At 37.2% G+C, this 26,826-nt stretch overlaps 2 protein-coding genes across 10 annotated transcripts in view; one reads left to right on the forward strand and one right to left on the reverse strand.

Annotated features, from left to right (window-relative positions):
* EZH2 (enhancer of zeste 2 polycomb repressive complex 2 subunit) overlaps window positions 1–6,263 on the forward strand; it is a 51,149-nt gene extending 44,886 nt beyond the window's left edge. For all 8 annotated transcript variants that reach the window (XM_069811915.1, XM_069811937.1, XM_069811864.1 and 5 more), the window contains 8 exons: window positions 595–635; window positions 1,726–1,851; window positions 2,233–2,411; window positions 3,286–3,381; window positions 3,974–4,055; window positions 4,876–4,956; window positions 5,072–5,156; window positions 5,930–6,263. In XM_069811915.1, coding sequence (XP_069668016.1) covers window positions 595–635; window positions 1,726–1,851; window positions 2,233–2,411; window positions 3,286–3,381; window positions 3,974–4,055; window positions 4,876–4,956; window positions 5,072–5,156; window positions 5,930–5,990 — 751 coding nt within the window. In that variant the 3' untranslated portion in view covers window positions 5,991–6,263. The remainder of the gene's footprint in view (window positions 1–594; window positions 636–1,725; window positions 1,852–2,232; window positions 2,412–3,285; window positions 3,382–3,973; window positions 4,056–4,875; window positions 4,957–5,071; window positions 5,157–5,929) is intronic.
* Window positions 6,264–8,783: 2,520 nt separating this feature from the next.
* Window positions 8,784–26,826, reverse strand: part of CUL1 (cullin 1) — a 54,009-nt gene continuing 35,966 nt past the window's right edge. For both annotated transcript variants that reach the window (XM_069811846.1, XM_009926788.2), the window contains exons 8-22: window positions 26,659–26,821; window positions 22,890–23,020; window positions 19,910–20,017; window positions 19,709–19,815; window positions 18,487–18,535; window positions 17,807–17,938; window positions 17,103–17,220; window positions 16,053–16,129; window positions 15,161–15,292; window positions 13,681–13,773; window positions 12,817–12,864; window positions 12,643–12,725; window positions 11,044–11,149; window positions 10,245–10,358; window positions 8,784–9,323 (exon numbers count right to left, since the gene is read on the reverse strand). In XM_069811846.1, the coding sequence (XP_069667947.1) occupies window positions 9,243–9,323; window positions 10,245–10,358; window positions 11,044–11,149; window positions 12,643–12,725; window positions 12,817–12,864; window positions 13,681–13,773; window positions 15,161–15,292; window positions 16,053–16,129; window positions 17,103–17,220; window positions 17,807–17,938; window positions 18,487–18,535; window positions 19,709–19,815; window positions 19,910–20,017; window positions 22,890–23,020; window positions 26,659–26,821 (1,542 nt within the window). In that variant the 3' untranslated portion in view covers window positions 8,784–9,242. The remainder of the gene's footprint in view (window positions 9,324–10,244; window positions 10,359–11,043; window positions 11,150–12,642; window positions 12,726–12,816; window positions 12,865–13,680; window positions 13,774–15,160; window positions 15,293–16,052; window positions 16,130–17,102; window positions 17,221–17,806; window positions 17,939–18,486; window positions 18,536–19,708; window positions 19,816–19,909; window positions 20,018–22,889; window positions 23,021–26,658; window positions 26,822–26,826) is intronic.

Below are 26,826 nucleotides of genomic sequence, written 5' to 3' on the forward strand. Positions count from 1 at the left end.
CAGAAGAAATACCGAGGTTGCGTCAGCGTGGCTGTGCCAGATAGATGTGATGTCCTGTTGTCATATACTTGGAGCTCAGCAGATGAAGGGCTGTGATCTGTAGGGGTCTACTGGTGTGGTGCTGGGGCCAAGTCCTGTGAAGCAAACAGCTGACAGACCTTCACTCCCCTATTTAGTCATGTCCCTCCATATCTGCAATTCCATATCCTTCCTTCTGCTGCTGCTTCTGCCTGCTAGAAGCAGCTCCAGCAGCCTCCTCTTTGCAGGTTTTCCTTCAAGGCTGCCTGGATTTAAGCATCTGTGTAGCCTGGGCTGGGGGGGGACTGCTTGTCTGTACAACCCTGGGACTAGAGGAATGGTGTGGGGAGGGGGAGGGAGCAGCCTGCAGAGTGTTGATCTTGTCAGCTCGAAGAGACTGGGACAGGGTGGTTCTGCTGCAACCACTTCTGACTTGTGTGCAGTTAGCAGAAGTTCTTGTTACCAGCATCTTTCCTATTTTAAGTCAAGTGTGGATGCAAGATGCAGCTACCTTTCCCAGCCCATTGCAGGAGGAGTTCCTGTCAACCTTCTTGTGTTTGTTTTGTGTTTTTGCAGGTTGTGGGCTGCTCATTGCAGAAAGATACAGCTGAAAAAGGGTTAGCATCTTTCCATTCAATTTATGTCCTGAACTTTTAAGATCCTACTATTGCTTTTTTGGTTTTGTTTTTTGGGGTTTTGGATTTTTTTAATGTTAGGCCCTTATATACATTCTATGGGGAGCTAGAGATGATAGGGGGAATAAAAAGAAAAAAGTAAGCTCTCATTACAGATATTGTAGGGACAAAAGCCTACTGTTTGGTTTGTGTAACTGGAAGAGCTCTGTATAATTCAATAAAAAGGAAAGGAGGCTGAATTTACAATCCTTTCAGTATGGCCTCATTGAAGTACAGATAAAAATGGTATTAACAGGAGCTGCAGTAAAAAGCGGCATTTTTAAAAACAGCTTATTTTAGAAATAGTTATCTGAAAATTTGTTGAGAGTGGTTGGGACTTCTAGCAACATAAATAATTGATCAGTTTGTCTTTCTCTCTCCTTTTTTATTGCTGATTGCAAACCCAACACAAGCTCAGGAGTATTAACAGCAAATGTAATTTGTACAGCACCAAATTCTCCTAGCTGCTCTATAGGTAAAGCTCTAGACTTGTCCCCGATAGTCCCTCCTTGCCTGTAAGATGTTAGCGTTGTCTGTATTGGAAAATTGACTTGGGAAAGCACAGTGGTATAATGACCAGGCATTATTTTGCCAGTGTATCTGTTTGAAAGTTGACTGTTGTTCCAGAGTAAAAATTACTTTGGGTATTTGAGCAAATTTACTTTGCTGATTAATAAAGGTGTTACTCTAGAACATGTTCACACAGAAAATTATACCATTGTAGTTTCGTTCTTCAGTTTTCCACAGTAAACAGTTTCAGCTCTGAATACTTGAAGCAGCTGAGTAATGGGAAGAATGAAGTGCCCTAGGAAGCAGGCAACTAATGGTGACAAACACCTAACTGATGTTACAGTTCTGGTTTGGTGTCTTATTTTTTTTAACCCCACTCATCGTAGGTTTGGGTTTTTTGGTTCATTTTGGGGGTTTTCTTAGTTAAATGACTAAAGGGAATTTCTGCTTTAAAGAGTGAAGGGAACTGCATATTGTTTGTTTGCACCTTTCAACTTTACAAAATCTTGCTATTTTTATTCAGATGGGTCATCGAATCATGTTTACAACTATCAGCCATGTGATCATCCACGTCAGCCTTGTGATAGCTCATGCCCATGTGTAATTGCTCAAAACTTCTGTGAGAAGTTTTGTCAGTGCAGCTCAGAATGTAAGTAAAACATTTAAAAGCTATCTATAAATGTCTTTCACTGTCCCAACATTTAACTCTGTACTAGCAGTCTGTCTGTACTGCAGACAGTGTTTGCAGGAGCAGCAAATTGTGTTAAATGGTGTGAGAAGGGAGCATATATTCAGTTTAATTTGGACCTCTTAATTAGCCATTGAAGTCAGAAACAGTCTTCAGAACTAAAATTGAAGAAGGCTAAAGTAAAATCAGGGAAGGAAAGAATTTACAGTACTTTGAATGTCCTATACAGATAGCAGTTGCTATTTTTTTAATGTTCTAATATGCTATAATCTGCACAGTCTTAATTTTACAATGTACTTTTTTCATACCTGCCCTTTTTGTTTTCCATATATTCCTTTGTAGGCCAAAACAGGTTTCCTGGATGTCGTTGTAAAGCACAGTGCAACACTAAGCAGTGTCCATGTTACCTAGCTGTACGGGAATGTGATCCTGACCTGTGTTTAACATGTGGAGCGGCTGACCACTGGGACAGCAAAAATGTGTCTTGCAAGAACTGCAGCATTCAGAGAGGATCCAAAAAAGTATGTAGTTATACAACTACATGCTTATTGCCTTGGTTTTGAGGTGTTTTTATATTTTCATGCTAGGGAATGGAATTTCTTTACCTTCATGCTGTCAAACAAGAAAAGAAAAACAAAAAAAACAAAAAGGGAGGTAGCTGTCACTTATGTTACCTTGCTTATGTGCTGCAGTTAAGTTCAGTGTATATTTCATCATGTACCAATTAGTCAGTGTTTTCTGTGTAACACTGCAGTAGAATATCTCCTTTTCCCCATTCAGGCTTCACTTGTAATTTGCAAATATGCTGCTGTTTTAAAATGCTGGCTTGTCAGTCTTTCTCTAGTTCAGCATAAGGAAGTTTTGCTCATAGATAGATACTGGCTGTTTCTTCAGTTGTTGATTCTAAAGCACAAACTTGTATACAGTCTACTGAAGATATCTCGAAAGCCCATTCAGCTCTGTTAAATAAATAAACCAAGGTTTATTTCTGCTCCAGAACATCTCACAAACTAGTTCAGTAGAATACTGAGCTAATCAGTAGTAGGCTCCTGTGTACAGACCTTTCTAGTTTGAAGTCCTTAGTGTATATGGTTTTATGTAACACCCTCATTTCAAGGTTAAATTAAAATTTTTATTGGCTTTCAAGTACTTCACATGGCTTTTCTTTCACATATTTTCTGATCACATTCTTTCACTCTTTTCTGATCCACAAGCTGTAATTTTAGTGTGCATGTGATAATTATAAGAATTTGTATTTGTCTTCTCTCCTGGAGTCCCAGCATACATTTCACTGAGTAATACAATACAAAACAAAACACAAAACCCCAACAATAAAACAAAAAAACCAAATCCAAGCCAGGGATGTCTAAACTTTTTGGTTTTTCTCTCCCACAGCACTTGCTGTTGGCACCTTCAGATGTGGCAGGCTGGGGAATTTTCATCAAAGATCCTGTACAGAAGAATGAATTCATCTCTGAGTACTGTGGTGAGGTAAGGATGGAGAACACTGGTTATGTATGAGATTAATTGGTGAAGTTATGTGTTTGGCTAGAGACCAAGAGACTGTCTCTAACTTGGTATCATGTTTGGACAGAGAGATGTGATTGACTAAGTATACAGGTACTGCTGTCAGAGGCTCCAAACCCAGGAGGCTAGATGATTGAAATGTCACAAAAAATTAGACATAGGCCTTTGTGAGAATGAGAGGCTGAATGTAGTTTTTATCTTAAATGTAATTTCAATTCAGATGTGCCTGGAATTTTGTGCAGAATTGTTTAGTATAGTGCTAATATTCTATAGTAATAAAACCCTGAATCAGGTATGCAGTCTTGATTTTTGAGTTGAGAAGCAATACTTGCTTTCCTTCTGCTCTGAAAAAACTTATTTATGCTAAGAGCAAACCATGGTTGTTTGGTAAACGCAGAATGCTTGCTGAAAGCAGTACTTTGTTTGGGAATATTTTCAGTCCCAGAGAATAAAAAAACCTCACCTTCCTTTCAGAATGTCTGGGGTTTTTGACCTTCAGCTGATATGGTTAAAAAAGGGAAAAGGTGGTCACTTTTACAAGTACTATTTCTTTCAGATTATTTCTCAGGATGAGGCAGACAGAAGAGGAAAAGTATATGACAAATACATGTGCAGCTTTCTGTTTAACTTGAATAATGGTATGTATGTATTAGTCACAACCCTTGCAGCATAAATAAAACATGTATGCTCACCACTTTGTTCAGCCCTGTTCTTTTGCAGGCAGCAGGTAACATTGAGAAATTTGTTCTTCTGCACATCTTTTCCTAGCAATGTGTGGATTCCTAATATTGATATCCAGTGCTTTTTTTTTTTTTTTAAATGTTAGTCAACTAGATAGTAGTGATGGAGCCCATTACACAAGCCAACTATACAAGATGAGTTGAGTAGGAGTAGAATTTCATGGAGTAACATTATGTGAAAGCATTAAGTGAAGCAGCCTAAAGAATTTAAAAGGCTTGTTAGGTATTGTGTGAAAGAGTTTTGCTGTGACTTAAATTAGCAGTAAGTTACGATGGTAATTTTGTGTCGGGGGGGGGAACCACATGCATGTGGCTACTGCCACTTGAAGAGAAAATAACAGACTGTACTGTGTCAAGTGAGAAATACTAGAAAATATTTGAAAGGAGGAGAAAAAAAGCTGCTTTATATCAATGTTGACTTAGCATTTATGGAGCTTGTCCTTGTGGAATAAAGGCAGAGAAGCTTCAAATGAGAAATTAAGGTAGTGCCACTGTGGTAGGAGACTAACTGAAAGCACAGTGTGGGGCAGCAGAAATATTTTGAGTCTTGCAGAATAATAAAGCTATCATAGGATGAAGTGCCAGCTCTTCCATCTGGGAAGCTGAGAAGTTACTTTTCCCAGCTGATAAAATCCAAGCACACTAGGTATTAAACACAAAAATTTGTTTGTAGGCAACTTATCTATTATTTGTGGGTTTTATTTTATTTCACCCCTAGATTTTGTGGTTGATGCAACACGCAAGGGCAACAAAATTAGATTTGCAAACCATTCAGTAAATCCCAACTGCTATGCAAAAGGTAAGTTTTAAATTTACTTGCTTTTAGCAATGTATGAAGTATTGTGGGATACTCATTTAGAATACACATTTTATCAGTATTTGTATTAACACAAGTTTATATTTCTTTTACACAGTTATGATGGTTAATGGCGATCACAGAATAGGAATATTTGCTAAAAGAGCCATTCAGACTGGTGAAGAACTGTTCTTTGACTACAGGTTGGTAGATGGATTTTGTAATTTCTTCCTATCAGACTGCACTAGCTTTCAGTATTTCTGCCTAGCTCATAATTACTGTGCCTGCCTCCTTATAGCCTCAGGTCTCAGCAACTGAGCAGCAGTCCCCTTGCACTTTTTTAAAGCCAGACACCGTAGTAAGACTGACTTGAGCAGAGCAGCAGGTTAAGAGCCTTGCAAACTTGGAACAGCAGCTTGTATAGGGAAAAGCGTAGTGACAATTGGAGACAGACCTGCACAACTTTTCCAGGCAGACCGGCATATTAAACTTTATCTGTTGGGGTTCCCTAGGTACCGGTACAAGTTGTTTCTCCCATCGTTCAGAAATGGGCAAGAAGTATTCTTGTGTTATTACAGAGAAGTGCTTCCTAAGACTGTGTTCATACTTCCCTCTAAAATCATCTCGCTTGAAAATGAAGCTGTCCAGTGACAAGACTATTAAGTCAACTGTAAGAAATGCAATTGCTTTCTACTAGCCAAACTTAACTTTAGCATTGTGAGATTCAAGGCAAAAAAATGTGGAATTATAGCATTTTGTTTCCTCTTGGTCAAAGTCCTCTAAAAGCAGCTTCTTGAGTGGTCAGTATTGTTGTGCATCTGCAAATTCACACAAGGAATAAAGGCCCCAGCTGGTGAGGAAACTATGGGAAATTTTAAGTATGAGAGTATTCCAGGCTATGGTGCTGTCAGAGCAATGAAGCTGAAATGTTCAGTGGTACTGGTTTTTATTTTTGGTTTTATTTTTTTTATTTCAGATATAGCCAAGCTGATGCCCTTAAGTATGTGGGCATTGAAAGAGAAATGGAAATCCCTTGACACCAGCTACCTCTTCTTTTAAACAGCTGCCTTATCTTCAGGAATTTCTAGTACTGTGGGCAATTTTAGAAAAATGAAAATGATGCAATTTGAAATTCTGTATTTGCAAAGTACTGTAACAGTAATTTATAGTAACAAATTTAAAAAAAAACACAACTTTTTATTGCCTTCTCACCAGCTGCAAAGTGTTTTGTACCTATGAACTTTTGCAATAATGTGGTGTGGTACATTTTTCAACCTTGAATAAAGGATACTTGAACTTCTTCATTTTTACTGGAATTGAGTTGGAATTTTGTGTTGGCCAGTTGAGGAAGCAATGTGAATACTTACTTTCAACTTCTGAGCATAGACAACTCCATGCTTGTCTACTTCTGTTGCTATTACTTCAGGTCCTATTTAAGACTAATGTGAAGATAACAGTGTAGGAGACAGCCCCCAAGCTGACTGTGGAACTTTGGCATCTAGCACCTCAGTAAGAGAGTCATGGTCTTGCAGTTCTCATCTACCCTTGGCATGAAGCTACACTCACATTCTCTGAAGTGAGGGTTGCAGTTTAGAAACTCCTATCAACTGCACTTAATTTTTAAAAAGTATTTCTCTACTCTTGCTAAGTCTCATCCATCCTTAGTCTTAACACAGGGTCTGTCCATTAGCAGCAGATGCATTGAACAGGAGGGGAAAAGGGTCCCCCCCCCAAAAAACCCCGTAACAGCTGTGATTTCTGGAACAAAACCTACTTTAAAGACAAATCTGTGGTACAAGGTCTGTGTCTATCTGTGTATTACCTTAATGGCAACTCAGCTGCCTAAGCAGGTGCCATGAATCTTTTCACTCATTTCCATACTGAGTGAACAAACACTGATGAGGAGAGAGGTGTGATAAGGGAACCAGCAGTGGTACTCCAGCCCTCAACTGTGGCTTTACTCTGAAGCAACAAACTGAATAATGAATGCAAAAGTAACTACACATACATTTCTCTTCTGCATCTCTTGTTTATCTGTAAGCAACCACTATTTTGCTTATTGGTACAGTATACAGTTAGTATCTCTTACTACAAATTTTTTATATATGTTTTTATCCAAAAGTGTTTAGATTGCAGCTAGTTGTTTGGGTCCTGCACAGGGCTACCACATGTTTATTTCCAATTTGCCAGCTGAGTGTGAACTCTGCAGCCTACTTGCAAAACTGATTTCAAGAAATCTTGTCACTAATGACCATGTATACTTTCTGCACTGAGGAAGCTCCAACTCGCTGGCCTTGTTCAGCAAGACCCAAAGGAGCAGTGCCTGTTTCCACACTCTCACATACAGCACTCGGCTGCCAGATGCCACCTTGCTCTGTGGTGGCCTAAGTAAGAACTACCCCTCATCTTACTCATGGGGGGGAAGTCCAAAAGTAAAAATTTACTTTCTCCCTGCTTAGGTAAAGCACGGCTCTTGTCTGAAGCTGGATCAACAGCAGATGCGTTTTAAAAATAGAACTCTGCAAGAGACGACAGCATACAGTACAAAAAGCAATGCTGCTTTAACCAGCAATGGGTTAAAGCTAGCTTTGAGCAGGTTATTTCTGGCCTTCTGCCTATGAACATCATTGAGCCTGCTTCTGTCACTGTACCACTCGTATCCTGCTACAAAATCTACTCATACTGAACTTACTTTCTGCAAGCAGCGTTTACAAAAACAAAACACAAAACAGCTTCTTAAAAAAAACCAGAAAGCCAGCACAGAAATCAGCACAAGCCCTATTCTTCCAAATTTCAAAAAGCAATTTGAAAATTGAACAACACGATGCTTCTGTTACCCATGCTGGCAGTCTTTAGTGCAATTAAAGTTCTTTCAGAATAGCAACAGCAAGCATGCAAAATCTCAAGTGGGGATGAGACTTTTCCCCCATTTTCTCAACCAGTTTGGAGCACATTTAATACTGCTCCATAATTTTTTTTTTTTAAACCCAGACATTTTTGTAGGGCAGAGCTCAATTGTAACCATGAAAAATTAGTTTCCTTCAGAGAAAAACAGTATCAACACAAAACCTGCCTCCTTTTTCTTCATGCCAGAACAAACACCAAACAAATCAAATTCTAAGGGGGAAAAAGGGTTTGGCTGCAGCAGTTGTTAGGTTCTTTTCACCATCAAGAACAGAAAATATAAATTACCAAAACTGAGACCTGTGAGGATGGTAGTGTTTTGCTTGTAACATGGAAAGCTAATACTCATTTCACATGTATACAATGAATGCAAAACATGCTGAGCAGAATGAAGCCTGGTCAATCAATATATGTGTAGTAACACTCAAAAATATTTTAATTTCCAGCAGAAGTTGCATTTAATGGGAATTAATTAATCTTTAGGAACACAGTCAATTTTCTGTTCTAGTCAAAGAAATGGGCAGCCTCAACCTTAATTATTCAGGGCAGCATTTAGGCAAGTGGGATGCATTTTATAGCACACTGAAGTATTAAAACCAGCTCCAATTTCAGATGACCAAGTATTGCCATATATATATATTTAAGTATTTTCGGTTCTGCATATCTTCTGAAATCATCACAACTTTCTCTTCTTTCCAAAGCGCAGACATCTCCTCTTAAAAAAGAAATAACATGCACCTTTGATGAAAGATGACAATTAATTTCTTCAGAGAACAAAATGTGCTTAAATTACCAGAAAACAGGGAAAAGGAGGAAAAGCAAAACGAATTTCTATAACTTTCATAACCATTGTACCTTTTATTTACATTTAGAAAGATAAGTCATGAAACTTAAAACAATAAAACCAAATGCAACTTGTACAGAAATCTTTTAATTTTTTTTTATTTATCACACATTAAAAAATGAAACACACTATACAAATGGTTTTTCATAGCAGATTACACATGGGTCCATTCAGACTCGCTCTCAAAGTGCTGCCAACATTTGTAAGTGCTGCCTGTGATGGCAGCTGTTTATCATATAGCCAATGTATTGATTTAAATGCAGTAGCATGCAACCCTTAAAGGAGAAGGGTTTGATTCCTTTCTGTTCTTAAATTAGGTTAAATGGCATTGGTGTCCATATTTACATACTTGAAATGTATCAATCCTGAGCAGTTCTGATGTAAATCTGAGACTGGCTGATGGGAGTCCTGGTCTCAGTTTTTAAAAAGGGAGGTCCAAATGGCAGCAGGGTGGCTGCTATGAAGTTCCGTTGCTTTCATTCTTTCCATCACATACCTATTTGCTGAGTGTCACACAGTCAAGTAATTGCTAATAAAAATGTTAAGCCAAGTAACTGTAGGTGTCCTTCTCGCCATCTACACGTTCCAAGTATTCTTTCTCAATCAGAATGTCGATGCATTTCTGCAGGAGAAACAAACATAAGCAGTGGGACACTGGCAGAAAAGCCCACTCTGGTTGCTACAAACTTTGAACTATTTTGGCCACCGAGTTTCAGGCCCAGTAGAGGATGGGAGTAGGCAAAGGGCACAAACCATGGCAATTAGCTCTCCTGTTTCGGACCACATCCAAGTAGAGGACTGACTTACTAATCCACTAAACTGAATTACGCTTACTTGATGCCATTCCAGGGTAGTGACTGGGAGATCAACTGATCATCAGTATGCTAAGCAACTTCATAGTAAGAGAGCAAATAAAGAGTTAAACCAAGATGCAGAGTGCTTACTGTAATGTTACTAAAGATAGCAGTTGCAGTAACTAGCTGCCTGTTTCATGACTTAACTGGGTGCATCTCTTTCAGCACTAGTGGCAGTTTATGCAACTGCTCTCCACTGCCTGTTTTTTGCCCCATCTATCCCCTTGGTTGTGGATGTAAAAACTATTGGTGGGACCACTAAACAAGCTGATGAGGAAACCATAACTAAATACAGTGCTCCCCCCCCGCCCCCCAAACATTTTTATTCTAGAAGAGATCAGGAAACTGTTCTATTGAGCTGGCCCACAAGCAGGAGTACTCTCACAACTGGGAAAGCAGAAACAAGAGGGAATCCTGGAGCAAAGGCTGCTGTAAGCTGGCACTGATGTGAAAAAGATGCAATCAAGTTACTATTTTACCACTGCCAACAATACAAAACGTGCACATTACCATAAGAGAAATACAGTATTTCTGGTTGAAGTATTTCCTACTTATTTACAATTCCAAAAATCTCTCCTTACCCATCCCATTTCCTTAGCTTCTCTTTTTAATTCAGAAGCATCTATTTTGTCTATATATGTGCTCCTCACCTCCTGGAATACGGGTTCAGAGATGTGGTTCTCACGTACCTTAATTACTGGAACTCGTGGCTTGAACCTTGAGGACAGCTGTGTTAACACTTCTCCAAGTAGTTGCTGGTGTTTTAGAACCTTCCTCATTTTCATGATTCTCACAATAGCAGCCTGCACAGCAAAGTCGGAAAGGTGTGCTTAGGAGCAAACTACCTGTCCTTCTGGATAAAGCCATTTTCCTTCCCTAGCAGATCACGTCTGCTACTCACACAGACTTTAAGAACTTAGATTCTACATAGAATACAGTCATCAGAAGTAGCTTTGACACATGAATTTTAAAAACTACTCTCCTATGGTCAGTCATAACAGTAGTACCAACTGGTACCAAGAGCAACATGAAACTACTTATATAACAGAAAGCCTTCTTTATATATTTAACCTTACTGTGACACTCTTAGTAGTACATTTGTATTTCTTTCCCCTCCCTTTTGCTTCTCAAGTGGATTCCAAATGAACTAGTAGAAAAATGCTGTTAAGCTCATACTACCCAGGTATTACCAGTTTTCACCCGGGACAGAGGTCTGGTGAGTGTGTGCATCCATGGAACCCAAACACTCATCAGCATAATGTCAGAACAAATGTTAAGTGTCCAATCATGCCTTTCTATGTTTTCTACTACAGACCCCAATCGCCTTTAAGAGTACTATAAATACATTTTTAGCTCCAACACAGTGCACTGCAATGGCATGTTGGCTTTTAATAAAAATTAAGAAAACCCCACAGTAAGCTTCGTTAAAGGATTACAAAGCTGTAATTCTAAGTTCATAGCGTGGCAGCATTCTGCAATGTAAGTCACCTGAATCAGTAGTTTCCTATCTTCCTCTATGTTTTTGTGTGTAGTTTCTTGCTCCTGCTTCTGTTCAGTCTTCATTGGCACATTGATGTTTACCCTTAATTTTTTGCTGTAAAGAAAAACAGAGGTTAATAAAACAATTAGCCTATTTAAAAAACAATCAATCAAACAAAAAAACCCCACCACAAACAAAACCCAACTTCAAAATAAAGTAACTGTGGTGGTGTCGCTTTTACAACAAAAGGGGACTTTGGCACTTCTGAAAATTTTAGGCAATCTTATTCAAGTTTAAAAAAATAAATAAAACCCAAAAAACCACAACCAACCAAAATACCTTTTTAGTGATTGTTTATAACTTACTGAATCCAACCTAGTGCTCTGTTAGGTCAAATTAGCACTGTACAATCACACTGTATTTGAAACATTTCTATGTTTAGGAACAAGCTTCCAGTCAGTGAATGGGACAAAGAAAGTCAGTGGAAATAGAATCGCCTTTCTAATTTACAGATTGGAATCTGACCATAATGTGGAGAAATCCATTTGTTCTGTAAAACTGAATTCTGCCTTTCTTTCACATGCTGCCCAGTGCCCACGGTTGCGCTAGGGCAAGACCACAACCACACGTGACTGCTCTCAAGACAAGGTGCTGGGTCACAAGTGGGGAATGAGCCTCAGCACGGGGGCACCAGGGAGCGCCAGGCAGCGCTCTGCCTCTTGGCTGCAGTGGGGAGGGGATCTGTTACTTAGTTTAGCATAGTCCTGTGCATCATACATTGGGAACCACTGAGCCACGCACTGCAGCAACGCTGTGCTCTTTCCATCACTGCATTAACGTAACTGACCATGAATTCTCAAACCTTTAATTATTGCTCAAGGAGGGAAAAAAGCAGATAAAGAATAACGTACAAGGAAAGGTTTTATAATGTTTCTTTCACTTGAGATCTTATCTTCCGAAGTACTGAACTCCACTGAATTTATGTGTGTGTATGGCTATGCTCAGGTAAGCATGATAAAAAGTCACCACAGTACTGCGAACAGCTTAAAATATACAAACGCTTCAGCGTTTGTTTTTGAAGATAACACTGGTTAAAGTATGTAATAAAAACTACTAAAAATTGTGTTTATTAAGTTTTCAAATCACTGTACACTCTGAAGTTCTAAAATGACCCTGCTGATCTTCTCATGTTATCTCTAGTGGATGAACATTTAAAACTTTGACCTTTGCTGGTCACTGTACACTACTGTAACATTATAATGTATTTTGCTGAGTGCATGCAAGTCATGCACCTCAGTAAAAAACAGCACAATTTCTTACCAGAAATAAATTATACAAGAATCAAAGAACAAAAAGGACATACAAAAATACGTCCAGGCCTTGAGAGACTTTATGATAAAGTCAGATAGCTGAAATCTTACCCACCGCCCTTACTAGCCAACCCTCTCCTTTAAAGCTAGTACACCTTGGATCTATATTTGAATTGGCACTTGAACCCTGGAGCTTTCATCCCAGGTATATTAGGTTTTACCCAAATTTTGAAAGCAGAGAAGGAAGATGCTACCCATTATACACAAGTGATTTACACTGCCGAAGTTTTTCCTTACTTTTTATAACCAAGATACAGTTTTATTAAGGTATCTGGTTTTAACTCAACCTCATCAACATTTGCATTTTCATCTTCCAAAACCTGCAAGAAATAAAAAAAAATAAACAAATAAATAAATATGAATACATTTTGCTGAATGTTAAACAGGTCATAAAGAAGCAAGATTACTTACAAGCAATTTTGATTTCAACAGTATCTGTAGAACTTGTGCCAAGATATCCTACAAAATTACAGAAAATATTACCAGCACAGACAGACACCACCTTTCTCTAACTTAAAATACTTCAACAAGAATACACGTAAGAACTAATGAGTGCAGAACACTACAAAATGAGTGGGAAAAAAAGCAGTAAAAACTTGGTACACAGAAGTAAAATGTAATAAGGCCCTTTTTGTGCGTTAGGACATATTCCCCATGCGGCCAGTCAAATAGCATCTATAATAAATGGCAACCCCATAAGACTTCTGGGTTTGCTGTAAACCATCATCAGCAGTAACTCTGTAGGTATGCATTTCTAAAAGTAAAGGACACAGATGCCAAATAAACTGTGGGCCATAAAGTCTACTTGGAAAGAAAAGGAGGGAACCTTTTCCACAAAACAGAATGAACCAATGAAACCGCAGATTTTACTGTGTTCATGTATATAAGCCTTGAGATGTAAAGAAGAACGGATCTGCAGATCAATCATTTAGGGAAAACACTGTTTTTCCTAGAATGTTGTCTTTCAATATTAAAAATGTATGTAGTGAAACACTGAAAACTTACTACCAGAGCTCAGCAGGAAGCTAGACAATTCACTCTAGTCATAAACAGGAGTATATACACCAAGATTCATCAGAAGACTAGGCAGTTACAATTACAGGAAAGTAAACCAGGAAAGGAAGTTGACCAAGAATAGAACACATCTGTCTCCTTCAGGACAGACTGACTCTGGCTTCAAGCACATCTAATTCCAATTTCTTACGATAGCAGGAAGAGCCCTGAAGACCAAAAGACTTGTTCACAAGAGTGTGGTAAAATGTGCAAAGTCACTACCATTTTTATTTGAGTACTGTCTGTCAACTGCTGCACGGTATAGGCATCTTCTGTGTTGTACTGCAGTAAAATCGCCATCTGGAATGTGGATGCCTAACAGATCCAAAAAAAGAGAATGAAGGGGAAAGGGGGGGAAATCAGAGAGAGAGAATGAACAAACATACTTTTTGAATTCGAACAGCCTGAAACTCACCAGTTGAATACATATACTGGAACATTTGGACAACAGACAACAGCCAACTAGTGCTAACCACTACACAATACAGAAAAATCTGATTTTACTTATACAACCAGAACTCTACCTCCATCATTATCTAAACATAAACCCTAAGATTATGATCATTTAACTAGCTGCAGACACTTCATCAAATCTTCTGTTATGTTGTCAAAGCCTTATCTTTCTACTTGCTAAAATAATAATTATTATTTAAAATAATTTTAAATTATTTTCCTCTGTCAATCCCTGACTCTTACCCATTTAATCTTCATTAAAACATACACAGAATACTAAATTCATCCTCACAACCCTCCTAACTCCAGCAGAATAATGAAACCAAATTTATAAAGAAGGCAGCTATCAGTGGCTTATTCATGTCTATCACCACAGGATTAACATATGTTGATGACAAGTTCAAAGTCTGAGATTATCTTGTGTCTTCTCACTGTTGCGAACTCCCCTCCTCTGTCTACTTTTTGAGAGAAAGCAGACAGGAAAGTATAAGAAGCATCAGATCATATGCAAAGAGGTTGCAGTTGTCTCACACAACCCAGTTCAACACCTGCTTAAGCCACAAGTAATGTATTCCCTTTCCTAAGTTAATTTTCTTTTAAACACAGATCTTAAGAATCAGTAAATAAATCAAACATATAACAAAGGTTCTATTAACCACAACACCAACAACTATCTGGGGAGGGCTAAGATTTATGTTCATTTCAGTAATGCACAGATCTGTAGCCATCAGGTCTTGCATCTGTGCTTTGCTTTATTTAAAGATGGCAGCATTCTTCACAGGAATAAAGCTAATGAATGCATGTGAGCATTGTAAATAGTAGCTAAACATGTATGTGTGTATACATATGAATGTACATCCCCTCACCCCAATTAAAGAATTGAATGATTTAAAATACTTAATTGTGATACATCATTACATACTGTTAACGAATATTTCGATATACAAATAAAATACAGCTCAATTCACTGCATTATCTATTAAAAATAGTTTGTGTGGGCACAGATATTCACATGAACTCCACTACTGCAACATCTACACACTTAATGCATTTATCTGCACAATGGTCCTTTAAAGTAAAGCAAAGCAATTATCTCCAAATGAGCAGTAAAGAGGCTGAGCAGCTCATCCAGATAACATAAGAGCAGTGGAGCAGAGCTTGAATCCATGTCTTTCAAATGATTAGCTGCACCCAGTCCTCTAAACGCAATCATCACCAAGCACTTCTATTGGCATGATGTTATCCTTACCTGTAACGTGTATCTATTTTTGAAGCAGTTGGTAACCAATTCCCCTTTGGACAGCTGATACAACCATGTTAATTTTCTTCCACTATGACGACTGGCATAAAATGCAGTAAATCTCTGATAGCTCCGTTCTAACTGTATAAAAACAACAACAACAAATAAATAAAGAGTATTATTTACCTTCATTTAGTAGAACATGGTCTGGAACCAACAAAGGAGAATCAAATCTGATCACCCTCGACTGCCATGTTGTCTGAATAAGACAAACAGAAATCTAAAGTATTGAAATTCTTCAGACTGGATGAAAATTTCCCTTTGTTATGTGTTTCCCCTTTAAAGTGTCATTAACAATACAAACCTAAACAAGCATTTAAGTTTCATTCTTCCTTTTATGATACACTAAGCAAGGCTAGAAAGGCGATTTCTTTTAACCACCTTCATCCTCCAGGTAACAGCAGTTAAACTTATTTCTGATGTTAAGTATTCATGTCTCGTCTATTCTGGATAAGCACTCAACAGAAACCTAATGATTATAATAGCTAAAGATTTTACCGGACAGAGCCAAAGCAATGGCAAGAAAAAGTTTCTTAAATGAAAGTATACACAGAAAAATACGCTAACAAAGATTTGCTTCAGTTATTGTTGAATGTTTTGAAGAAAGATTCATTAACCAGGGTCTTTCCACAGGAGAAAGTTACATATTTCACACAGTTCCCTCCTACTACCTTACTCACTTAATCTTGTTCCAAATATCCTCCAGCCAAATAGGCAAACACCAGAGACACGTCCAGTCCTCTCTGACACACAACAAAACAGGAGGAGACACCAGCCTTGTAAAACGAATTTCTCACGTGATCATTCCATGTTCAGATGAACCAAGTGCAAAGCGCCTCACCTCAGATGGCAGAGCAAACGTGCAGGACTGCTGGAACGGCCACGACCCAGAACTCAGCACCTGGATGCTGAAATCCACTGGAAGAGAGGTGAAGAGGCTGAGCTGCATTATCCCCCTTGCTCCCACCCCCTCTTCGAAGATGGAGTTCCAGTTCTAACACAAACAAGAAACGGTTCTACCTTTTGCTCAAACTAACATGGTGAAAAATCATTAATCAATATACGTTTTTTTTAATTGGACCATAAACCAAAGGAATTCAAGTAAGATGTTGCTGCAGTTGGAAAGCTTTAGATTTACTGTGACAGTCACTCAATTTTCTCTTATTTCTAGAAGTTATTACCCTGTTTCTATCCCCACAACAGATTTATCTTTTAACACGCAAGTGTAAAAGTCATAAGCATTCATTTTTATGTGTAACTAAAACTCATCACTCCACAGCGCACAACTGCAAGAATAAACATTTCACATTTATACTTGTGAGGCATCTTGGGCAAGTCAGAATAATACAAAAACTAAGTAAAATTTAAGCCTGACAACACACAACTCTAAATGTAATCCAACAAGTAATTATAAATTCTTTAAAGAATTTGTTTCAACATGCTTCAGTGAAAAAAATATTTCTTTATGAAAAAGTGATAGGACTGTCTAACAACCTAAAACACAAGATCCTTTTTTCCTTAATACTTTCACGCAAGTATGAACTTAAGCCATGTTGTGCTCAAAATCAAAACTGTTTAAAGAAAAACATCTTTCCAATCAAAAAAAAAGAAAAAAAGACAGAATTCAACTTAATGTAATTACATACCTACATATGAGTTGCAAAATCAGGAGGAGGCTACCCATAACAGAAGATATAAAGTGCTATTAGAAAACAAAGTATAGACCTAAAAGACTAAATTAAAAATCCTATCTATCTTGGTCAAAACAATACTAACTCTAATTTCTGGAGATACGATGTTTAAATCGAATACTTCCCTCATATAGTTAGCTCTGTAGAAATAAGAGGAAGCTAAACTACTCAACAGTAACTTAGGTAAATGTATTACTTACAATCTAATGGTTCTGAATTGGTCAGGTGCTTTTTAAATTGCTCATTCAAGTCCTTGCTTACACCAATATCTTGGAACATCCGCTGCAGCTTGGAGGTATACTCAAAACCACAAGCTTGCTGTATTTTAAAAGCACAGATATGTCAGCAAGACATTTTTGACATTGGAGAATGAGAACAAAGTATCGGAGCCTATTTTCTTAAAAGATGATGTACAAAGTTCAGTATTTCCCTTACTCAAAGTACTGATCCCAACTAGACATGCTCTTTAACTGTCATCAAAAACTGAAGAAAATTTTGTTTAAAAATGAAGCAAAACACACAATGAAAGAGACTATTAAAAGAGTACTGGATCTTATTTTGCTTGACCCTGAATGAACAAGGGTTAATGAAATTAAGCAACTTTTCAGCAGGCATTCCCTTGGATAATTATATCCATGTCACTCATTTGGATAAGAATAATTACGCTTAACTCCATCAGACAAACATGCACTACAAGCTCCTAGGACTTCATCAGACAGACATGCACTACAAGTTTCTAGGAGGTTAAAAAAAAAAAAAAAGGCGTGGGGGGGGAGAAAACCCAGGTTGTGTATTTTTCTATTGTACATAAAATAACAAAATGAAAGGACATACATCAGTGCTTTCCAAGGCAGCCTGAAGACCTGCAATATGGTAGATCATAGGACAGTCATGGAATACTCACTTTTAGTTTAGAGATCATGCTTGCCTCAGCATCATCACTAGCACTGTTCTGATGTACAAGTCTTTTTGCCAGCATTTTAGCATAGAATTTTTGAAACACATCTTTATCCTCAATGTACTTGAAGACGACCATCTGGAAAAGGCAAGATAATTTGCAAGGAAAAAAAAATTAAGCATTTGTCTTGAAAAAGCTGTAGCAGTAGCTACTTCATTTGCACTTAAATTTTTAAGGGCAGGCTTATTTGGTTTGGGTTTTTTTGGTGGGGGCAGGGAAATGGTGCTGTTTGTTTCAAATGTGGATACTATTTTAAACACATTAACTGTATATTCCACATGTACAGCCTTATATATGAATAAATATGTAGTGCATATATGTAATTATATAAAAATACATTATAGAAGTTATATATATGTCTATATAAAAATGAAATAAAAGCTTAAATTCCATTTAGCCGCTTTAAATCTGCTGTAAAGGGCTTTCTTTTTTTTTTTTAATAAAAAAAGAAATACAACCAACAAGCCACACAGAGATGAAGATTATTACTGACAAGCTGAAATATGAACTAATGAAATCAAACATACAAAATAAAAGGTTTTCTCTCATCTGACTTGTGTGATAATTGAGTATTACTATCTTGTCAAAGCTTACACAGAAGAGAACTGTATTTCTAGAAATCTTACCACTTGATTGAGTGTATCTTCCAATTCTGCTTCTTCTGGATTCTTTGAGCTGCAATTAAAGTAGTGCATTTTTAATAAGTCCCCAAACCACTGAATTAAAACAACATATGGATGTATATGGAAATTTCATAAATAAAGGAACACAGATTGAGTAGTTTTGGGATCAAAGACTCTTTAGAGAGGAAACAGTGTAATGAAATGAACACTTCTCTTCACTACTCCACACGTAACCAATTCTGAAGTAAGCGATTTTTAAACAACAGGCTGAAGCCCTGGACCATGAATTGCTCCGGACTTCCTGCTAGCCTGATACTTCTCAGGATTTATGGGCTTAAACATGGATCTCTCTCTTCCAGCCTTTTTTCTGCTGCTAAATGCTATCTTAGTACAGTGAAAAGAAAACAGCTCAGAGAGCTGGGTCTTGACTGGGTGAGAGCTCAGGTGGCACCACATTGTTTTCCTCCATATCATGCTTGTCCATGAGGCATACACCAAATCTACCGTTCAGAAAGCTAGTATTTATAAAGGAGAAAATAAATCCTTTGCTGAAGGAAGGAGGAGATGGGGAAGGGAAAAGCAAGCAAGTTCTTCTGGTTTTGGGTTGTTTGGTGGTGGATTTTTTCCTCCCCCAAAACAGCTAGAAAAGCTGCTAGTGACAAAACTGACACCAATCCAGCATGAACTGAACTGATACCAACTCAATATATGAGCTGCTGAATCATTTGAAGCCAAATACCTTAATTAAATTATGAGCCACAAGAAGTTAGAAAGCAGTTTTTGTCTTCCTCAATTTCTGCCCAGATGGAATATAGATATAGAGAAAACAACAGGAGGAAAGCATGAGTTTTAATGGAAAAAAGGAATGTGCATCTCTTTACAACATACAACACAACTCAATTTTTTTGGGGGAAAAAACAAAACCAAAAACAAACTAAAAAAACCCTTCTGTTTTATTAAAAAAAAATAGAACTTAGTTTCCTATAAGGAAAGAAAGATCTTAGATCTTTTATTATTTGCCCCCTCATCTTTAAAAAGGAAAAGTAAACTCCACATAATCTTTAGGAACGGTCCTATTGAAATTTTTGTATTCAGAATTTGGTATAATTAATTTTTCTTGAAACATTAAAGTTCTGTTTCTGAAGATACTATATAAAACTTCATATGCTAGAACCTTTTAAAACAAAAGCCAACCCGAAAGAATAATTTGTCTTTGAAGACGTACCTTTTCTTTAGTAAAGAGTCACAGTATCGTGCCAGTAGCTCTGGGGATTTACTGGATGATTGAGCCATTTTTGTCACTGCATTATTATTTATAAATCGACCACAAGCCTATAAATCACAAAAGACAGTGAAATTTTGGGAGACAAAACAATGAATAGAAAAAAACCAACAAAAACATTCGTATACTGCTACATATACTTACTTTGTCTAGTGCAGCCACAAAGCCAGCATCATTGTTGAATGCAGACATGACTAAAGCATTATATTTCTTATGGACATCCAACACTGTCTGTACATACATTTTTGGATCCTGCAATAAAGACAGATTGTTTTTTGCAACCCACTAACTTCCTGCTTTCTATTTCCTCCAAAATGGAGCTACTCACTGGCCTAAGCAAATTTTTATGGGGAAAGTCTGTATTAGAAATATTTTAAAGGTAAAACGGTATCCAGACTAGTTTAGGTCCTATGTCCAGGACTGACTTACATTAGCACAAGCTTTCATTTACAGCAACCAGAGTGCAGAGTGTATTATGTTATACAGTACAAAAGAAAACTTACTCAGCCATTACAATAATTTCCAAGGACATGTTCAAAGACATAAACTTAATTCAAATCAGACCTAAGAGAGCTGGACAATCATAAAATGGCAGTTGCTATAGAAGAAACTCTTGAAATAAATATCTTTAGTAAGAACGTAACACGTGTATCCCCAATAGGTACAACTTAGTACAGAGACCTCAGTCATTGTTGACAGTTCTTAAAAATTATCAGTTCAACACCCAGTGACAGTCAAAAGCCAATAAACAGACTGAGTCCTACGTGCAATTTCTGATCCCTGCATCTCAATAAAGATGGAGTCAGAGTAGGAACAGTGAAGGGCAACTAAACCACCAGGCAGCCACAGCAGCCACTGAACAACAGACTAAAAAGGCCAGAAGTCTTCAATTGGGACATCAGAAGTTTTAAAGGGCCTATGAACAAGGTTTACAAAATCAGGAGTATGACAGAAAAGATGAGCAATCACCAAAAGCCACATTTATAACTATGGGGCAGTTGATGACAGTGATAGGAAACAAGTTTAAGACAGATGAAGTAAAGAACATCTTTACAGATAAGGTAGTGGAATTCTGGAACTTGCTGCCACAGGAGGTTGTTGGAAGCAGGTAATATCAGCAGAGGTTCAAGAACAGATTAGACAAAGTCATGGACAACAGGTCCATAAATAAAAGGACTAGGCATGGAGGTACTCCTGTAACATTCCTATTGTAAGAGTTCTGGATGCTGGCAACAAACAGCAAAAGACGGGCAGGGTTGCATCAGGATCCTGAAAAACATTTCCTGTTGCCACTGAAGACATACAGAGACTACATGGACCACCGATCTAATACCATGCTTGAGATAAAGAACTGAGATTGACAACCTTCCAGACAAGAAATTTAAGTGGACTTGAAGGACATTCAGAAAGGCATCTACTGATTACAAGGACTCAAAAAAAGAAAAAACAAACCAAAACCAAAGGCACAAAAAGCAGTAATCTTCTGACTGAAGAGCAGTCTCGTTAATATAGTTAATGGAGTTTACAGCACAACTCATTCTGCAGTAAAAATCTAAAATAGGTCAGATGAGTCAAGCTGGTATGACTATTTCTCTCTACTGACTACAGAGAAACTGAGAAGCATTTGCGGAGCTGATTACCTGTTTAGACACAGTACAGATAAATGAAGTTAGGCAGAATCAATCCTACCTAAGTGTGACAGAGGGCTAACAAGGCAATGGTGAATAGTGATACAGTGGTGTGATGGACGTTGGAAGAAGAGGCAAGATGGTTCCCAAGGGACACAGCCAGAGGTACTGTTATGAAAACAAAGAACGAACATATGGGAAAAGAAAAGGAACAAAAGAGGAAGACAAAGAAACAACAAAAAGTGTCATCATCAGGAAGAGTCTTGTGAACAGTTGGGAGTCAAAAGAACTAATACATACAAATCTCAGGCTTCCCCTCTCTCAAAGATGAACTAATTCCTGAAGAAAGCTTTCATTTTTCTGGGAAATTTTTCAAGGCCTAAGTACAAAGAAACTCAAGAGAGATACCAGTCGGGGGAGCCCATCTCATTTCAAAATCTAAGCTGATGTCTACAAATGAAGCTGAAGATTTCTATACGATCAACGCTGCTAAAAAGCTACACACTTAAAACTATGGAGATAAACAACAGACACTACACACATGTAAAACATTTTAATCTGTGTGAAAAACTACAGTTTTTACTGTTCTCCATGCAGTCATTACAGATTATGGCTTCAATGATTACTAGTATGAACCCATTTCAAGAATATCCGAGACCAATAACAAGTTACAATGAATTCTGTCAAAAACCAAAGTTAAACCCCATTTTAAAGAAAATTTACCAGAATCTATATTCTATCCTAATTTTGCTGTGTGGAATGTTTTGTTCTTTTTTTTTTTTTTTTTTTGCTAGAAAATATCATATTGGCTATAGATAAAAAGGTTAGCAAAGGATTTAAACAACTTCATGTTGCCGAGATTAAACCCTAATCAATACAAAATTAAGTCTGAAATTACAATTATGGGATACAAATCAAGAAAACCAATTATATGGCTAAATGACCACAGTGTTGCAGAAGACCTGACCTGCTCCTTCTGTTGTGACCTCTCCAACCATTTCTCCTCTTACATTTCTCATGCTTTTCCAAATAGAATAAAGTCATTCACCAAAACCCTAAAACCAACAGAAACCTTCTCCACGCAGTCCCATCCAAGTCAGAAGTCTATAAGATGATGAAATAAAATACAGTCCACTGGAGACACTACTTCTTGAAACAGTGGACTTTCAGGTGTATTTCTAAGTGCAGGATGTTGTATTTACACAGCCAGTTTTCCAAGCAGCAAGACATCCTTACAGAGAGCAAAAACTCAGAAGGAAAAAAAACCCCAAACAAACAAAACCCCAAACCAAACACCAAACCTCAAAGAGTAGTAACACAGTGATGTGACTGCTGTTTTAAGCCTACTATCATTTGAGAATTGCCTAGTCCTCACAAATTAAATCAGTGAGAGGGAAAATATAAGCAAACTGGAAGTTGTATCAGGAAACATTCACCCTCCTCTAATGTAAAACTGGCAGCAACCACACTAGGACTTATTTTGATTGGATACTTGCATTTAGAGCAGCTTCTCCACATTTCTCAATTGCAGCTAGACCCTGATTGTGAATGTGGGTTTCCAAAAGCTTTTTCAGCTCCCCAAGGCCATCCTGGATTCGAGATACAAGGTTATACATGCGTCCCAAGTCTGGAGAGAGAAAAAACAAACAAACAAAAAAAAACCCAAGGAAAGCCAACATCTCCCATTTGTACTAGCTATAACTCCAACTTCTCATTTACAAGTTGCCAAGAGGGGTTAAACATCCATCATCAACAAAAACACGCGTGCAACTGCTCCTGTAAAAAGCCAGAAAAAAACTACAGAAAAAAAATTACAGTATAGCAAATCTTTGCGCTGACCTGGAAAGCTAAGACTAGTTAAAGAGAAAACAACCTGTTAAATATTAAGATCTGTTTAATCTTCACAATGCCATATAAATCTCGAGAAGAAAAAAAACTGACTTACAGAAATATATTTACTTCTGTTTTCTAGTTTTCATAAATTTAAAGAGGTGCAATGATTTAAAAATGGAGTTAAAACCCTCTTATTTAGATGAAGTTTTGAAGTGTTACCATGAATTAGGGCTGTCATTAGTATTACTGCAGGCCATGCTAAGAGTACAACATTGTCCAGCTGACCACTGTCCTTTAAATCTTATTCTGAACAGGATAGTTCTAAGAGATCTAACACCACCCGTGCCTTTTATATATTAACACTTCTACTTGGGGCAGCATCAGTGGTAATGATTGGAAATTTAAGGCAAAATATTATGTATTGATATGACCTTAGCAGATAAACTGAAACATTATAAACCAAATTTCTTCCAATAACGCACTGTCAATAAAGCCATCTCTAAAAAAAATGTTTAAAGTAACTAATTACCACTAGAAGTAATTGTATCTCAGGAAAGAACAGGTTCTGAAAAGCATTACCTTGGAACAAAAGTAACAAAGGAAAAAATAAATTGGATGTCATTTCACATATATTAAAGCTTCATATTAAAATCTCACCAGGTTTCAGCCAAGACTTTCCAAAATCAATTAGCAATTTTGGAAAGCCTAAAATTGAAGAGATTTTTGGTTTTATTATTAATTTTCAATAGGGCAGATGCTTTGTACTTTCTGAGTGCAGAATTTTTCTTTTTTTTTCCCCCATAAAAAGCAAACTTCAATATGGCCATAAACCAGGTACACAAACCCACTAGTTATCTATTGTAATCTTGCCCTCACTGAACACGCACTCAAGTGAAACAGTAAACAACCAAATAAGTTACTGTAAACTAATGAGGATATTTCACTTTGTGGAATCCATCTTTATGTTGTCAGCTGCATCTAGCTCTCCTAAAGTGTAAGGACTTCTCTGAAGGGTTTATGAGCAATTTATTACCACCTGACAATTATCAGTTAAATAAAACAGAGCAATCAAGCAGCTGTATCACCATTTAACTCTGAAATACAACACACAGAACTTGATGCCTTTAATACTGAAGCAATGCTTTCCATTCCTTAGAACTTTGGCAAGTTTAAACTTTTGGATTTGAAAAGAAAACATTTTTTTCTCTCTGAAAACCACATTTGCAACCTGCTGTTAAACTTTTATAACAACGTTAAGAATGCTGGTTTTTTATGAAGAGAATTTTAGAAAAAAAGGTAGAAGATAATGCCATGCATAAATATAATAAGCTGCTGCTACACCTACTCACAAATAAGGTTTCACAGGTCGGTCTATCAGGATGTCTGTATTTGGTAAAATAGGGAAGAGATGCTACAAAGCCTCAAGGAAGATTTACACAGTGACTCCACCCAAATCATTACAGTCTGCTCCCAATAAACATAATTATTTCCTGTAGGTATCATACTGATGTGAATAAGTAACACATGGCAAACGCACCCTGCAACTTTTATAACTAGTTGCACAATGTGATAAAAAAGTTACAGAACATCAACAGGAGTGGCCTGTAACATGATATGCTTAACACACTTCACACAGGAGGACCTCAAAACCAGCCTACTTTCAAGGGCAAAGCAATAAAGATTTTAATCAAGAGCAAGATTTTATTACAAGTTTAGGATAGTCTACAGTAGGGTATATTACAAATCTGAGAGTGAACTGATTACAGTGATTAAAGAATGAATTCTCAAAAAAATCTTTCAAAATAAATGTTTCTCATCTTGAGACTTCACGAAACTTAAAAAGGGCCAGGGAACTACTGTAATTTGCAAAGTAAAGCCCGATAAGATAAAAGAAAATATTTTTTAAAAGAAGAAATAAAAAAATCAGGCATTTTAAAAGGCCTTATTATTCTTAGAAATAACCCAAATGAAAGTAAAACCAAAGACATATAACAGGACGGTGCCCAAGACACAAGGTACTTCGTTTTGGTTTTTACCCTGACAAACTTATGGAATTGCATCACTATGGTAAGTGACTGTATTAAAGGCTCACAATAACCCATGAGCTTGATAAAGTAAGGGAAAAAAAGAAAAGCCAGGGAAGGCCTCCTGAGTCCTGAAAAATTTTCTTATTTGTGCCATTACTATTTCTATTGACTAGTAAAATGACTTTATAAATGTCTTCTGACAACACCCACCTGTATCAAAATCTCTTCCAATTACAGAGAAAATACATTTATTTAAACATAAACAACATCTGACTTAAATGCTAGTACAGGATAAAAATCTTCTATTTACATTTGAAACGGGCAACTTCTGACCTACTAATCATGCTGAATTGCCCTTTTCTATTTTGAAGGATCTCTTAGTTATCAACACAATGATTATAGTAATTATTCATAGTTGCTCTTTTAAGGTTGATATATCAAATAGACAGCCACAGTTGCAATTCACAACTCTCAAACAAACAGTATCATCAATAGTAACTTAATCATACCACCTCTTAAATTCTGTCACTTTCTTAAAAGCAGTATTTCAGCTACAGAGCCTTACCTCAACTTCCTATATGGATTTAATTAATTCCCCAACTGGAAAAATCAGAAGCACCATTCATCCTTATCATCTGCATGATGCACAAGAAGTATATGGCCCTAGTTTTGACTGTTATTTTGTGCTAAGCATTAACTCCTGAAGAAACTCATAAAAACCAATACAACGGGCAATTCCTTAAAGATACCTTAACTCTTTGATAATCTTTACATATTTTAAAGGAACCACTGAAGAAGTCTCTACTCTATGGGTTCTCTACAAAGGTATAAACTTGATCCATTAGAGGCACTTAAGACTTGTCTTCACAGCTAAAATTATCTCCCCAATTAATAATTTCCACCCTTTCCTTGTGCCCTATATGCAGTTTTATATATTTTATATACTATATTTTAGAAGCTCCTTATTTGCTTCTATTCCTCTTTTAACATTTCCTACACATCCTTCTTTTAAAATTCTCACTGCTGACTCAGAAAGATCCATGGATTAAACTGAAACAGCTGGTAAGACTACTGGTCTGTTTTTCGTCTCCTATCTCTCTCATGCAAGCTTCAGCTCTTGCCAGAAGGATGGCTCAAGTGCTCTTGAAGCTCTTCCAGCCATGTTAAGAGAAATCAAAATTAGTGCTGTTTTCCCTTAATATTTGGGATCGGACTAGACTTCTTGAGGCAACATTCTCAGCCATCCCAATTTAATCAAAAGCTGCTTGTCAATCAGTTTAGTGACCATCTTCTCTCTTAACCTAATTCCTGAACAAACCACATTTAGCTATCACCAGAATTTACATTATTCACAAATCATCAGGGAGGAGTTCTAAGCTTAAAATCAATGTTTGAATCTCCTTACCTTCATTTTTGTCAGCATCCAACAAATTCTGAAACTCTGTATGAAATATCTCCAGGTGTTTTTCAATAAGTACTTGCTCACATTTTCGTGCTAACTCATCTTGTGTGCTCTCATGGAGATATACCTGAACTCTACGCTGTTCCTCAAGAAGGCGAGCTTCAGCCTGCA

Source organism: Haliaeetus albicilla, chromosome 2 (genome assembly GCF_947461875.1).
Source record: "Haliaeetus albicilla chromosome 2, bHalAlb1.1, whole genome shotgun sequence".
Classification (NCBI taxonomy): domain Eukaryota; kingdom Metazoa; phylum Chordata; class Aves; order Accipitriformes; family Accipitridae; genus Haliaeetus; species Haliaeetus albicilla.